The 12,346-nt window shown below is 40.2% G+C and overlaps 1 protein-coding gene across 1 annotated transcript; it reads right to left on the reverse strand.

Moving 5' to 3' along the window:
- Positions 1 to 905: 905 nt before the first annotated feature.
- CKAP2 (cytoskeleton associated protein 2) lies at positions 906 to 12,128 on the reverse strand. The gene is made up of 9 exons (XM_086741979.1): positions 12,068 to 12,128; positions 9,784 to 9,871; positions 8,368 to 8,443; positions 5,766 to 6,586; positions 4,556 to 4,742; positions 3,883 to 4,050; positions 3,270 to 3,342; positions 2,198 to 2,585; positions 906 to 1,802 (listed from the first exon to the last, which is right to left on the reverse strand). The coding sequence occupies exons 1-9, from the start codon at positions 12,126 to 12,128 to the stop codon at positions 1,565 to 1,567; spliced, it is 2,100 nt and encodes a 699-aa protein (XP_086598105.1). The 3' UTR covers positions 906 to 1,564.
- Positions 12,129 to 12,346: the final 218 nt, after the last annotated feature.

Raw genomic sequence — 12,346 nt, forward strand, 5'->3', positions numbered from 1 at the left:
TGTACCCGGTATTTATTAACAAAACAGCTCCCACGCTTGCCCAACACCTCACTAGGAGGCCTGTTAATACCTCGAGAGTGTCTTCAGGCTCCACATTATACAAAACCCAAGATACAAATCCCCGTTAAGTTTCACAACTGGTTTCCCTAGTGTAGTGAGAGACTAATTCGTGCCGTGGGCCACAAGTTGTACTTTAACCTTAGTTTTTATCTGTGGAAAAGTAACCTGTAGGTAAGTAAGTGTAATAAAACATTTTATTTTCAACGCTGTAAAAATCATTTCCACTTCACAGACTTCTGGGTTAACAAATTTTAAAAAATAATTACCCTGAGCCTGACTCCTTACAGGCCCAGTCACTGCACAGGACAGCAGAACTGAAGTGACACAGATGCCCTGGTCAGCACATGGACCATGAGATGGAGCAGAGTTAAATCCTCCACAGAGAACCAGAAGTGCCTGCCCATGTCCTGGCTGGGACATTTTCAATTCTGTGATACTCCTTGTAGTACTACAAGTGAATGCTTTGATTTGCTCATCACTGATCAGCAGGGTTTTCTGAAGAAAGTGTAGTGCAATAGTCCACTCAAAGTTTGGTATCTTGTTGGATGCAAAGAGCGTGTCTTTTCCGCAAACGGAAGATTTTAGCTAGCCATAAGGCCCAAGGTTCGTTTGACACTGAAATGTGAATGCTCAGATAAGCATTCAGATGTTAATGTAAGCTCCCCATACTGAAGATATGGAAACTTTCAACTTCTAGTGAATGTGAAAAATTTCACAGGGTTCTGCTTTGACAGTTCATTTCCAAGAACAGACTAAAATAATTTTCAGGGTTCTAGTCTCAGGCTTATAGTCCTGTTCTACAATTAGTTTTAGTCTAAAGCCCATAAAGAAAGAACAAATACAACTCAGTTGATTACTTTAATAAGTCTACTGTATTACAGACTAATGCAAACCAACATTAGAACAGTCACATAGTAATTAGTGTGTCAAACCTTATCTAACGGAGATTACTTGATAATTAATAATCCCAGTAACTAAAGGGATTAAACTCAGTTTTGTCAAAATGGATAGAACACTTGAAACTTAGTGTACACTTTACTAGTTGGTTTCAGTTTTCAAATCTAAATGTTGCTGTAGTAGACATTGCCCTATTGGCATGCCTACATTATTTTTGTTTCTTAAACTAAAAGTTAATTGTGTAATTCCAAAGAATTCATAGGAACTGCAACAGAAAAACAGTAGATATTAGCAATATACTACAATCAAACTGTTTTATGAAGTGTTAAACCTAGTCCTTAATTCAATATTTAATGAATCATATTTAACATGAAGACACTGATGTTTCAGTACTGAAATAGACCAGATATACCACAATTTTGAAGAGGCCGAAACTTATAAACTTAAGTTTAGTGACTCAGGCAGTTAAATTCCATCTTAAGCCATCCATGCAAGTTTTAGACGGCTCCTCTCTCAAAGCTGCTAAAAACAAGCTAAAAGACAAACACCTCCTGCCTCCTTAAAAAGGATCCAGTCTTTAACCTCTGTGTAGCATTAATGCTACTTTTTACTCCTCTACTTCGGCACTTGTTTCTTTAAGCGCATTGCTTTGTTTATGGATAAATGCAGTGGCTTTTGGTTCCAATTCTCCCAGCTGTTCAGATGAAGAGATGCATGGATCTTGATCTTTAACAGTATCCAACAGCTTGCACATCTTCTCCCGAATGCGTTGAGAATATCGCAAAGGGGTTACAATTTTCAGGTCTTTAGCACTGGAGTCATCTGCCTCATGGTGCATCTTCACACTTCGGAAAAGAAAAAAAAAATTAAAAAAAAAATCACTAAACATAGGCATACCATCATACAGATTACCTCTGTATCATCTAGCAGAAACAGCAAGTTATGATTCCTGTTAAACTTTATCCCATTCCCATACCCAAGGGAACTGTCTCTGTCACAAAGGGGTTTGATTACTCTGTAGTGAGGCATTGAAAAAGCAAAAGTGTTTGAGTAAACTGAGGAATTTATTTTAAAAGACTTCCTTCTGAAGGAAGAGGAAGCAATCCTAAAAAAATATTAGTTCTTGAGGGCTTTTAACTAGGTGTTCACAAATGCAGCATCTCCTTGTTTCAACAGGACACAAACACTACTGTTGCCCCAGACACTGCACAATTCCCATAGTTACCAGAAATAATCTTACCTTTCCAAGTATGGCGTGTTAGATGGATTGTATCTCATTAAGTGAGATGTGTCATTCTCCTTCTCAGGAGAACTAACTGCTTGGGCTATATCTTTTACCCCATCCTCATTCTCCTCTTCTGTTTCACATTTTGCCTTCTTTTTCGTACGTTCTTTAGTCTTGTGCTTTTTATTTTTTTTTGGCAAGATCTCTTCTCTCAGTTTCAAGTCTAAATTGATTTCTTTTTTGATCACTTCACTGCTAGTCTCTGCCTTCTTGTCATCACTCCCTGTTTTTTCGTCATCAAAGCCGAGATCCTTGAAGGCCCCCTGAACCTGCTCTACAGATGCATTTGGTTCCTTGCCGACTTCTGCTACTTCACTTAAATGAACTTCTATCACAGATCCCCCTAAAACTGTAATATTGAAGAAAGTACAGCTGTGATTAGTTACAACTGAAGAGAAGTTAATGTTTTAGAGAGATCTCTGAAATATAACAGCTTTACATGAGAAAGAAAGTTAAGCATGTGTTGAGTTTGAGTCACAGCAATTTAAGTTTCTAATAATTTTATTCACCTTCAAGAACCCGCAACCTGAAAACTCAGGCTAAGTACATCCTTGGAAGTCATTCTCTTCCTTCCCAGAGACAGCAGCTCTGATCAAGTATTTCAGTTTCCAGGATCAAATACTCAGGTTGTTATATTGAAGAGGAATTTATACAGCTACTTTGCTTCCATCTTTAATTGACACTATGCCATAACACAAGCATGCATCTGCTAGTGAAGGAGATTATGTGCCAAAGAGACAGCTGACTTTCAGCTCACAAGAAGGTTTTATTGACTCTGATTATCAGGCTAAAATAGCTGGACAACACTGCTTTGATAAAGTTTAAGTATAAAGTTTGAATACAAAATTATCTCCACAATTGAAAGGATTTGTTTAGTCAAGGTTGTTCTCAAAGACAATTGAGTACAAAATAATCACAGGAAATTTTCCATGAAATAGAATTTAATATAGGCACAAGTAGTTTAAGCAGTTCACCTGTGTTGCCTGTGTAGCCAGACACTTAATGAGAATAGAATACTAAGACTTACCATCCTCAGACTTGAAGAGGCTTTCAGTATTTTTCATTATATCTATTAGTGTGTGTCGTAGTTCATCTTTAGGCTGCAAAAAAGTTTTGTTGTTTTAGAAAAACAATTCCAAAGTTAATCATCATTTCAGCTTACTTGGTATAACAGTTACAGGGAAAGTGGTACAGACCACATGATGTTCGTGTTACAAACCCTTTATTTAATGCTGTTCAAACTTAAGTCAGAACACAAAGTGAATCCTATATTTGGTGCACCAAGGCTGTATTTCGCACCCTGAAATCTTGCTGATATAAAAGCACAAGAACCAAGTTCATCAATAAATGTACAAGTTTTGTTTTGGGTTTCTAGTGATACTAGAAGTCTCAGTCCTTAATCTCTTCTATGCAGAAGATCATACGGTATTTTGATGATCCTAAACACTTTTTCTTGAAAGTAGTAAGCATCAACAGTGGTTACAGAGCAAGCCAAATCCAATTTCTTATGTTCGAGTAGATCACATAGGTCTTCTTCTACTATAAAAGGATTTATTCAAATCAGAAGTAGTTGTATTTTATACACCATACTTTCATGCCTTTACATTTGTAAATCACAGACTTCAAGACAAGCTGCTTACCATTGCTCCTGCCAAAATGGCCTCCTCATAGACAGCAATAAGCTTTTCAAGAGGGCCCACCCCTTCAAGATACATACAGCAGATCCAATATTTTGCAAGCTTTTTAGCTCCAGGAATGCTTTGTGTCAGATCTTCCAACATTGTACGTACTTCATTGCCTTGACATCCCTAAAGTCAACACAAAAGTAGAGATTTAAATGCAGTTAACATTTTGAGGTGCTGTATTTTATCCAGTTTTGAACTAGAAAGCAAGGTTTTTTTATCTTTCTTTGGAGAGTAATTCCGAAACTTGAAGATGGCAAGTATTTCTAAAACTGAACTACTGGGACATCTTCAGAACTACTTAAAACCAGACTTCTTCAGAACTCCAGGAAAGTTTCTGCAAATGCAGACTTGTCTTAACTTTAATTACTTCATAGCTACTCTTATTACATTTTAGCTTTTCTACTTTATTATGTTACCATTATTGCCTGATCTTATTTGGGTAGTCCAGTAAGTTAGCGAAGCTTAAGTGCTAATTAAATTCTTCAGGTGTCAGCAAAAAGCTATGATATTGCTTAACCTGGGGAGCGATTAGTGCCCTGCATCTGATTCGCAGGTTCAGCATGCTCGTAGGACTTGCATGTTGTAGGGACCTGTGTAACGAAAACTCAGTAGGCAAGGGACTGAATACCTGTTTGGTTAACTGCAGACACTCTGCAAGAGTCTTGTTGACCCTTTCATTGTGTAATACATGCTCTAAAGAATCACCAGATGAGAATTCTTGTTCTTCGCTTTTAGATTGGGGTCCCAGAAGCACAGATATAGGTGGTCTTCTCATCACTTTTCCTCTAGATGCCCTCCATTCATCCAGGCGAGCTCTGCATTTAAGAATATTATTTGCTGAAGTGACAGATGTTTTATTTCTTTTTTTTTTTTTTTTTTTTTACATTGACTGACAATAGCTAGGGTAAGTCATGCAAAAACATACTTTCCAGACAGTCCTTGAGTCCTCTCCCTTTAATCCTAAAAGGAATACAGCTGCCATTTAGACCTACATGAAAATTCCAGAACCATGCATATCACTATCTATCAGGTCAGAACACTTGAATCTCTCCAATAGCAACAAGAGACTTAGGCTACAGACCTTTTTTTTCAAGAGAGGGTAAAAAATGCTTCTGATTTATTAATCTGTGCTACCCCTCTTCCCCAATCCCACTTCAAACCAGAAAACTAGAAACTGTCTCTAAAGACACAAAGCATAGAGAGCAGCCCAGAACAACCCTATCACACAGCTTTTAGAAATCCAACACTGATGTGTAAGTGCAATTCAGTTTTCATATACATTTCATTTCAACCCCATTCCCCTAGATCACCAATTTCTAAGTACATGTGACTTTCTACAAGGAGCTCTACCAAGAATACTAAGTAACTTCTAAATTATCAATTTTTACCCTATCATCTAAGCTGCATTCAGCAAGCTGAAAAATGTCATTGAGAAGTGCTCTCCTGTCCATAAACATGCTTCCTTCTGTGTACATTCTGCATCAGCCTTTTTGAGCTTTGGCATGCATGTGCAATTCACTTACAGAATTATCTGTCATGCTTAGGGCTGTCACAGCACTTAACCTAAAAAACAGAGTTCGAGCAATATACGTTTTCTATTTATAACTGCACGGGACTAGCTGTAAGCCTGAAGCACTGTTGCAATTAGTCTGAATCCTGATTTCTCAGTATTAAGTATACAGTTTTATAGTCTGCTGCCCTTGGGCATCAAGTTCAAATACTCAGTTCTCTTATTTTTCAGCACATCTGCAGCAAGAAATAGATCAAAATAGATATTCCTGAAAATAAGGTCTAAATACTTCCAAAGAACAAGCTATGACAGCGAGTAATTCAGTTACCTTCTCTCTTCTGCTGACTCTTTTGGCAGAATAGAATTTTTATTGCCATTAGTTCTGGAAACCTGTCCCAGCTTTGTACCCGGAACAGACGTTGGTTTTGCTGGAGCTTCTGGTCCTGTATCTTCACAAAAATCCGCACATTTCTTCACTCCTTGTGCTCTGCGGTCAGAATTGTTAGAAGCAGCCTTCAGTGGCTGTGGTCCCCTTCCACCAATCATTTTTTGGACTGTTACTTTCTTTGGCACTACAGCAGATGTCAGTTGTCGTTTCTTCAGACTGGACTGTGAGTTAATAGCAGCTTTGTCAGATGGCTTGTTCTGGAATGGGAGTACACCATTTGGTTTTACAGATTTAGAGTAGTTTGTGGCTTTGGTGGTCTTCAGAACTACACTGCATCTGCTTGTGGACAAAGAACTTGCTGCTGGTTTGGTGGCAGAAGGAAGAGGCTTCTTGTCTGGCAAAGAATTCTCTTCTCCCTCACTTTTTGGTGCTTTTCGGAAGGAGTTTATCTTGGATTGGATAACTTTGCCACGGTATGTACCAAGCACTGGTTTCTTTGGTAGGTTGACATTTGAATTTTGGTTTTCTGCAGTCAATTGCTTCTCCTTTCTGCTTTTTCTTTGCAAGAAGGACTTACTAAGTGACATATGCTGAGATTTTGTTTCAGTGACTTCATTCTTGGAAGCCTGGTCTTCAGAATTATAGTTTGTGCCTGATATGGAATTTGTCAGTGTGATTGTGGAAGAATTTAAAATAACATTTTTTTCTGAGGTTCTGCTTGATTGGTCCCATGACAGTTTATTAGCATTCTCTTTATTTTCCTGAAATGAAAAGCATATCCATGGAGATGTCAGAAGCACATTCATGCTCCACATTACTTGTTTCCAAACAGGCTTTCACTCATTTACAGGACTACAGTGATTAAAAGTAAACGCCACTTTAAAAGTATCTGCAAAAGTAGTGTATATATACAGAGTAGAATATTTGTTAACTATTATTGCAGAATTCACATTAAAAAAATAAATCAAATTAATCAACTCTGCCATGGAAGTAAGAAGGCCTCACCTGAGGCTACACTTTTTTTAGAGAAACAAAACTCTTCCAAAGCAAGTGCTGGGTTTTAACTGCCCAAATCACGTTCTAAGAAGAAGAATCTTAAAGCAGAAACTTGCTTTAGGCTGTATCTAGTCAAAAGCAGTATCTCAGCCTGCATACCCCAGCACTTAATACCAGCACTATTCCTCTGCTTAGCAAGGATAGCCTGTTAACACAAGGTAGTGAAGAAAGCCTTTCATCAGGGCATTAGGATGCATTAGCAGAAGATGGAGAATTTTTCTTACTAACGAGTTGTAGGACGCTGTAGTTAAAAATAGACACATGAGTCTTGTATGGGCTTACTGCTTCCTGAAATTCTCAACCATACATTCTCAGCATAACCCTAGCCCAGAGGCCATAAGAAGTGGGACCTAGTCTTTTCCCCCAAAGATGTTCTAGAGCAACTAACTCAACATTGTCCAAGCAGCAGCTCATGGAAGAGTGAAAGATCCAAAGGCAGGAAAAAGAAAAGTGAATGACACGTGGAAGTCTGCAGAAGCTGATACTCTTCTCCTTTAAAGGAAGATGCCCTGGAATTGTTTGAAAACTACACTGCATCTCATTCCCTGATCTGTAACTTAGAAGAAGGCTTAGAAGTTAGATTTGACCAAGTCAGTAACTAGAGCTTGAGTACAAGGGCTGTTGTTTAAGGGAGCTATGTAGTTTAACTCAAATTTAAAAATCACGCAAGACATTAACACAGAGCAAAATATCTCCTTTCAGGAAATTTCTGAAAAAACTTTGTTCTTCCCTTTGGAAGTTTTCCCCTCAACACTCAGTTTGAAGTTTTAAGGTTTTTGCTTTCTTCTTCAAATACCCACAGGTCTTAAATCTTTCAGAACCCAAACTCAAAACCATCTAATATGAACACAAGTTTTGTGTCTATTTTTTCCTCACCTTTCCCTGAGAGCAGGTCTGGAGAAAAATCTGTGTTTTGCTATTTTTGAGTAGCACAATCACGTGCATCTTAATTCTGGAAAAGTGACACAAAATGATATAGGGAAAACATTCCCTTGAACTCTGATTAGATATTAGCATCTCCTTCTGATTCCACTAGATTTGCCAGCATCATCACACATTCATCAGCTTTGTTAGTAGTTTGGGTTTTTTTCCAAGTAACAGAATACAATAGATTTCTCTATTCTAACAGAAGACCTTGCTCAGATTTGAAAAAACTTCCCTGAAGGCTGAGAATATATTCAAGAACTTCTGAAAGTCTCAAGAAAAGTTGTTGAATTTTAATCATTATTTCAGCAATAATGGTATTCTCTTTAACCTCCTCTCCAGTCAAGTACAAACTGAATATCAATATGAGCCATTACATACAGTAATGTGACAGCTCTCTAAAAAGCATATATTAAGCAGTCACTGAATAAAGTTTTAACAAAGTGCACCTCTGCACCTGCAAACTGAAAGTCATATCATTTAAATGCAGTTTAAGTGAATGGAAGGTTGTAGCCACAGAGACAGAGTGCCATCAGTATTTGAGTGTCAGCCAAAAACTTACCATTCCTGGCTTTGGAGATGTTGAGAGTTGTATTTTGTCTTGCAGTTTACTGCTAGTTGCTCTTCTAGTTCTGCTACTGTTAAAAAAACAACAACAACAACAAAAAAAAACAACAACACATCTTAAATCATCCTGCAACATAACAAAGAAATGTATTTTTAGAGTAAGTTCACATGGTCCAGGCAGCTGGCTGAATTCACACTGAAGCATTTCTGCTCAGCTTGTACTCTTCCTCCAGAAAAAAAATAAATGGCTAAGCAACCACTGATCGGGGCCCAGTCTGCAAAACATCCCTTCTTGCACCATAAAGAGCTGGCTAACAGCAGGGAAGAAAAGAGAACAGACCCTATTTACTGCAGGTGCCATTCTCATGTTTAAGGATGAGCACCAACCTGCCTGACCTGATGCATCTGCTACAGGAGGTCAAGTTTCTAAATGCTGCAGTTGAGGGAGAAAGGGAAGCAGCACGAGGAGTTGAAGCTCAGCTACTGCTATTAGAGGCCAGGCCATCTGAGGTGAGTCTGAACAAGGATACATAGCTCCTACTGCACTGACAGGTTCCAAAACCTGCAGTCAGGCACCAGAGCTGGCACCAGACTACCCACTGAGTAACAAAACCACCAAGACCAGTATTGTCTCCTAGCAACTATGAAAATATATTGACAGCTCATAAGAAAAACATCTCAGTTTTAAGTTACAAATCCAATTTTTTGCTCAAATTCTTCATGATGCATTACATTAAGTGTGTGGTACTATTGGATGTCACTGAAAATTAAAATTCCAGTTAGTAACTTTGCATAAGATGATCTTCTGGAAGCTAGCTGAGTTGAAAATGAAGGTACATTAGTGAAAATAAAGATAAAGACACATTAATGATTTTTGAATGCTGGAGAAAGTGGTCTGCATCACACTGTCACCTCCATATCACATATAGTAGAGAATATGTGCTAAGGAAACTGATCAGAAGGCCTTGGTGTGGAATAGCAATGGCTTAAAAAAAACAAAATGTCTGCCAAATAAAAGCATTAGTCATGCCCACAAAAATACAATTAACCTAGATCAAGTGGATCGTGACCACATGCAGCATAGCCCAACTAGAAAGAGGGGAAAAAAAATTATTTGCAGAAGGAAGGTTATAGAGGCAAAGTCGCATCTGAAATAATAGCTCTGCCATAAAGGTATCCTGTCCCCTCAGTCTCTACAGGAACAGATAATATACTTCATTAATTTAATCTATTATGCATTTGTTTAACAAAAACTTCTAGTATTTGCTGACAATAAAAGGATTTTAGGAAATCCATGTGGTCACCAATCTCGTTGCATTTTGGTTGATGTTCTCTGCAAAAACTGCTATTTATGTCTTTCCCATCAACCATGGGCCTTTCTAAAGCAAAGTAAGCCAAGCCGAAATACTACCTGATCGATGCCTGGTTTTCTTGAATGGCCACACCAGAAAAGGTCTTTTTCCTTGACAGATATTCTTCAACTTTTTGTCGTCTTTGTTCTAGTGAGTTTAAAAAAAAGCAAAAACCAAAACAGATTTATTACATTTTCAGCTAAAATAGAAATACCAGACAAGGGTTGCCTTTTAGGAAAAAGGAAGTGCAATTAGAAAAGTATCGAGACATTATAAAAGAGACATGGTGGATTAATAAAGTCATTAGTTTAATATTTATATCTTATGATGTCTTACGCACTCTTTCATTTCATCTTTCACACCCCATCCCTGGAAACATTTAAGGCCAGGTTGGATGAGGCTCTGAGCAACCTGATCTGGTTGGAGATGTCCCTGTTCCTTGCAGGGGGGTTGGACTAGACGACCTTTAAAGGTCCCTTCCAACCCAAACCATTCTATGATTCTATGATTTATTGAGAAAGGCTATATTCAAAGTGCAGTTGAATGTAATTTCACAGATATACAAGATGGCCGTTTTGCTGCATTAAGCTAAAAGAAACATGATTTTGTTATATGAAAAAATTAGGCCCTTTCTTTTACCTTCTGTATGCCTGTCGAGTATTTCACATACTTACTGTTGGTTCAGCAAGAACACTTCACTCACATAGTAGCAAGTTAAGTATAGCACACATGAAAAACACCATGCACGTGAACCCAACTGACTGTCTGTAAAATCATTTGCATCTCTTCCGCTCTCATCTGGGCATCTGCACAAATGTTGGACCAATGGGAGTGTTAATTTCCCATGTCTTTACTGGTTGACTGCACACCAGAAATGTACATTCTTCATAGGACTACATTGTCGATCTTTTTCAGAGACCTTTCCTTATTCATATAGGGAGCTACTATGACCTTGGCTTGCTGGAAGTAGCTGGGATAAGATGTCCCTGCCACCCAAAGCAAGTTCAAGCATCCACACAGCTAGTCTAGATACCCAAGACTCCAAGTCTTAGAATTGTTTCACATGCCCTGGGATGCGAAATCCAGAAGTTAAAGCATTATTTTTGCCTCAGAACAACAATTCCTTTATGGCATTCAGTAACTCGTGGCACTGCACCGTCCTCTGTCACCAACAGGCTCATTCAACAGTGGAAGCCTTCAATGAACTTTCATATAAACCCCAACTTCTGCCCCTCCTAGACAGGCATGAGTCCCCTTTTGAATCTGTTTGCATATGTTCTTTATCTTTTCTATTATGTCTTGCTCATTGTTCTTAAATTAGAAATCTCTGCAAGGTCCATCAATATGTTCCCTCAACACAGAGATATTTTTGTATTACTGAAGTTCAGACAGCATAAATTGCTAAAACATTATTGCCTTTGACAATTTGAATGTTAATCTTGAAAAGAAGTAAGCACTTGATTGTGCACTGTCCATGGTAAAAAGTTGTCACCCCACAGAATGGTGTAGTTACCCTCAGAATTTCCTCCTAGTATGGGAGAGCTGAAAAAGGCAAGTTCTTTCCCATGCACTGACACGCCAAAGCCTGAAACATATAGCCAGCAGATTGGATTGAGACTTTGGCTTGCAGCAACACTGCGTTCCACTTAGGATACTGCTTTTTCAGCACAACTGTCCAAGCCCACGCTGAAGGAAACCCTAGAGTCAGTCAGTGTACATCACCTGCTTGTGAAGAGGTGTACCTACCGAGAGATGCTGCACAACAGCAAGCTCAGCGTGCATCCTAGAGCCTCCCGGGCACCTTCTGCTTCAGAAACTCAGGTCTCACCAGCTCCAAAGAGCAAAGCCCCATCAAAGCAATTCAGTTCGTTTAATTTGTAGAAGCCAAACCAGTCAGAAAGCAATAAACAGAAGAGTGCAGGTCTAGATTGAAGCATTTGCTTGTTTCAGTAGGACGCTTTTAACTTACGGTGTGCCTTTTATAATGAAGAAAGGCTTTCACTCCAGGAGCCCTACCTGGGAGGGAGAGCAGCGTCCCCTGCCCTGCGAGGGGAGGGTGAAGCCTCACCGACCGGTAAGAGGCTCTAAGGCCGTGATAGCGGGCGCTGCTGCCAAGACCTGCCCGAGCTCCGACCCCACCTGAGGCTCTCGCCCTCGTCTCCCGCTTCTCGAGAGAAACGGCCGGCTCCTCCCTTACCCGCCGCAGCCTGACCCGCCGCTATGCGAGGCGGTAACGGCGGACAGCCCCGGGGCAGCGAGCGCCTCGGCTCCAGGCGGCCAGAAGCGGAGGGCGGTCCGGCCCCTCGGGGCTTTGCCTAACGGGTGCCCGCTCCGCGGCCTTACCTCTGTACGCCGGCTCGGACCTGCGGCTGGCCGGCAGCCGGGGAGCAGAGCAGGTCGCCATGGCCGCCCGCGATATAAAGACAGTTGCGACGGGTGGCGCGAGGCGCCGCCGCCGTTTGAATCACCCGCCGCACGGCGCCTCGCTGATTGGTCCGGCCGCGGGACTTGAACTGGCCAATGGCGAGCGGGAAGGCGGTGCTGGGTGTGCTGGCCGGGCCGGCAGGGGGCGGGCGTCGGAGCGAGAGGCGGCAGCAAGATGGCGGCCGCTCCGCAGGCCGC

Source organism: Chlamydotis macqueenii, chromosome 1 (assembly GCF_036417535.1).
Source record: "Chlamydotis macqueenii isolate bChlMac1 chromosome 1, bChlMac1.mat, whole genome shotgun sequence".
Classification (NCBI taxonomy): Eukaryota; Metazoa; Chordata; class Aves; order Otidiformes; family Otididae; genus Chlamydotis; species Chlamydotis macqueenii.

Excerpts from the sequence above, each read along its gene's own strand:
- CKAP2 (XM_086741979.1), bottom strand. The coding sequence starts at position 12,128 with ATGGCGACCTGCTCTGCTCCCCGGCTGCCGGCCAGCCGCAGGTCCGAG. Across the intron at positions 4,743-5,765 it reads GAGTCAGCAGAAGAGAGAAG|AGCTCGCCTGGATGAATGGA; the intron begins GTAACTGAATTA and ends TCTTAAATGCAG. Across the intron at positions 3,343-3,882 it reads CCATTTTGGCAGGAGCAATG|CCTAAAGATGAACTACGACA; the intron begins GTAAGCAGCTTG and ends ACTTTTTTGCAG.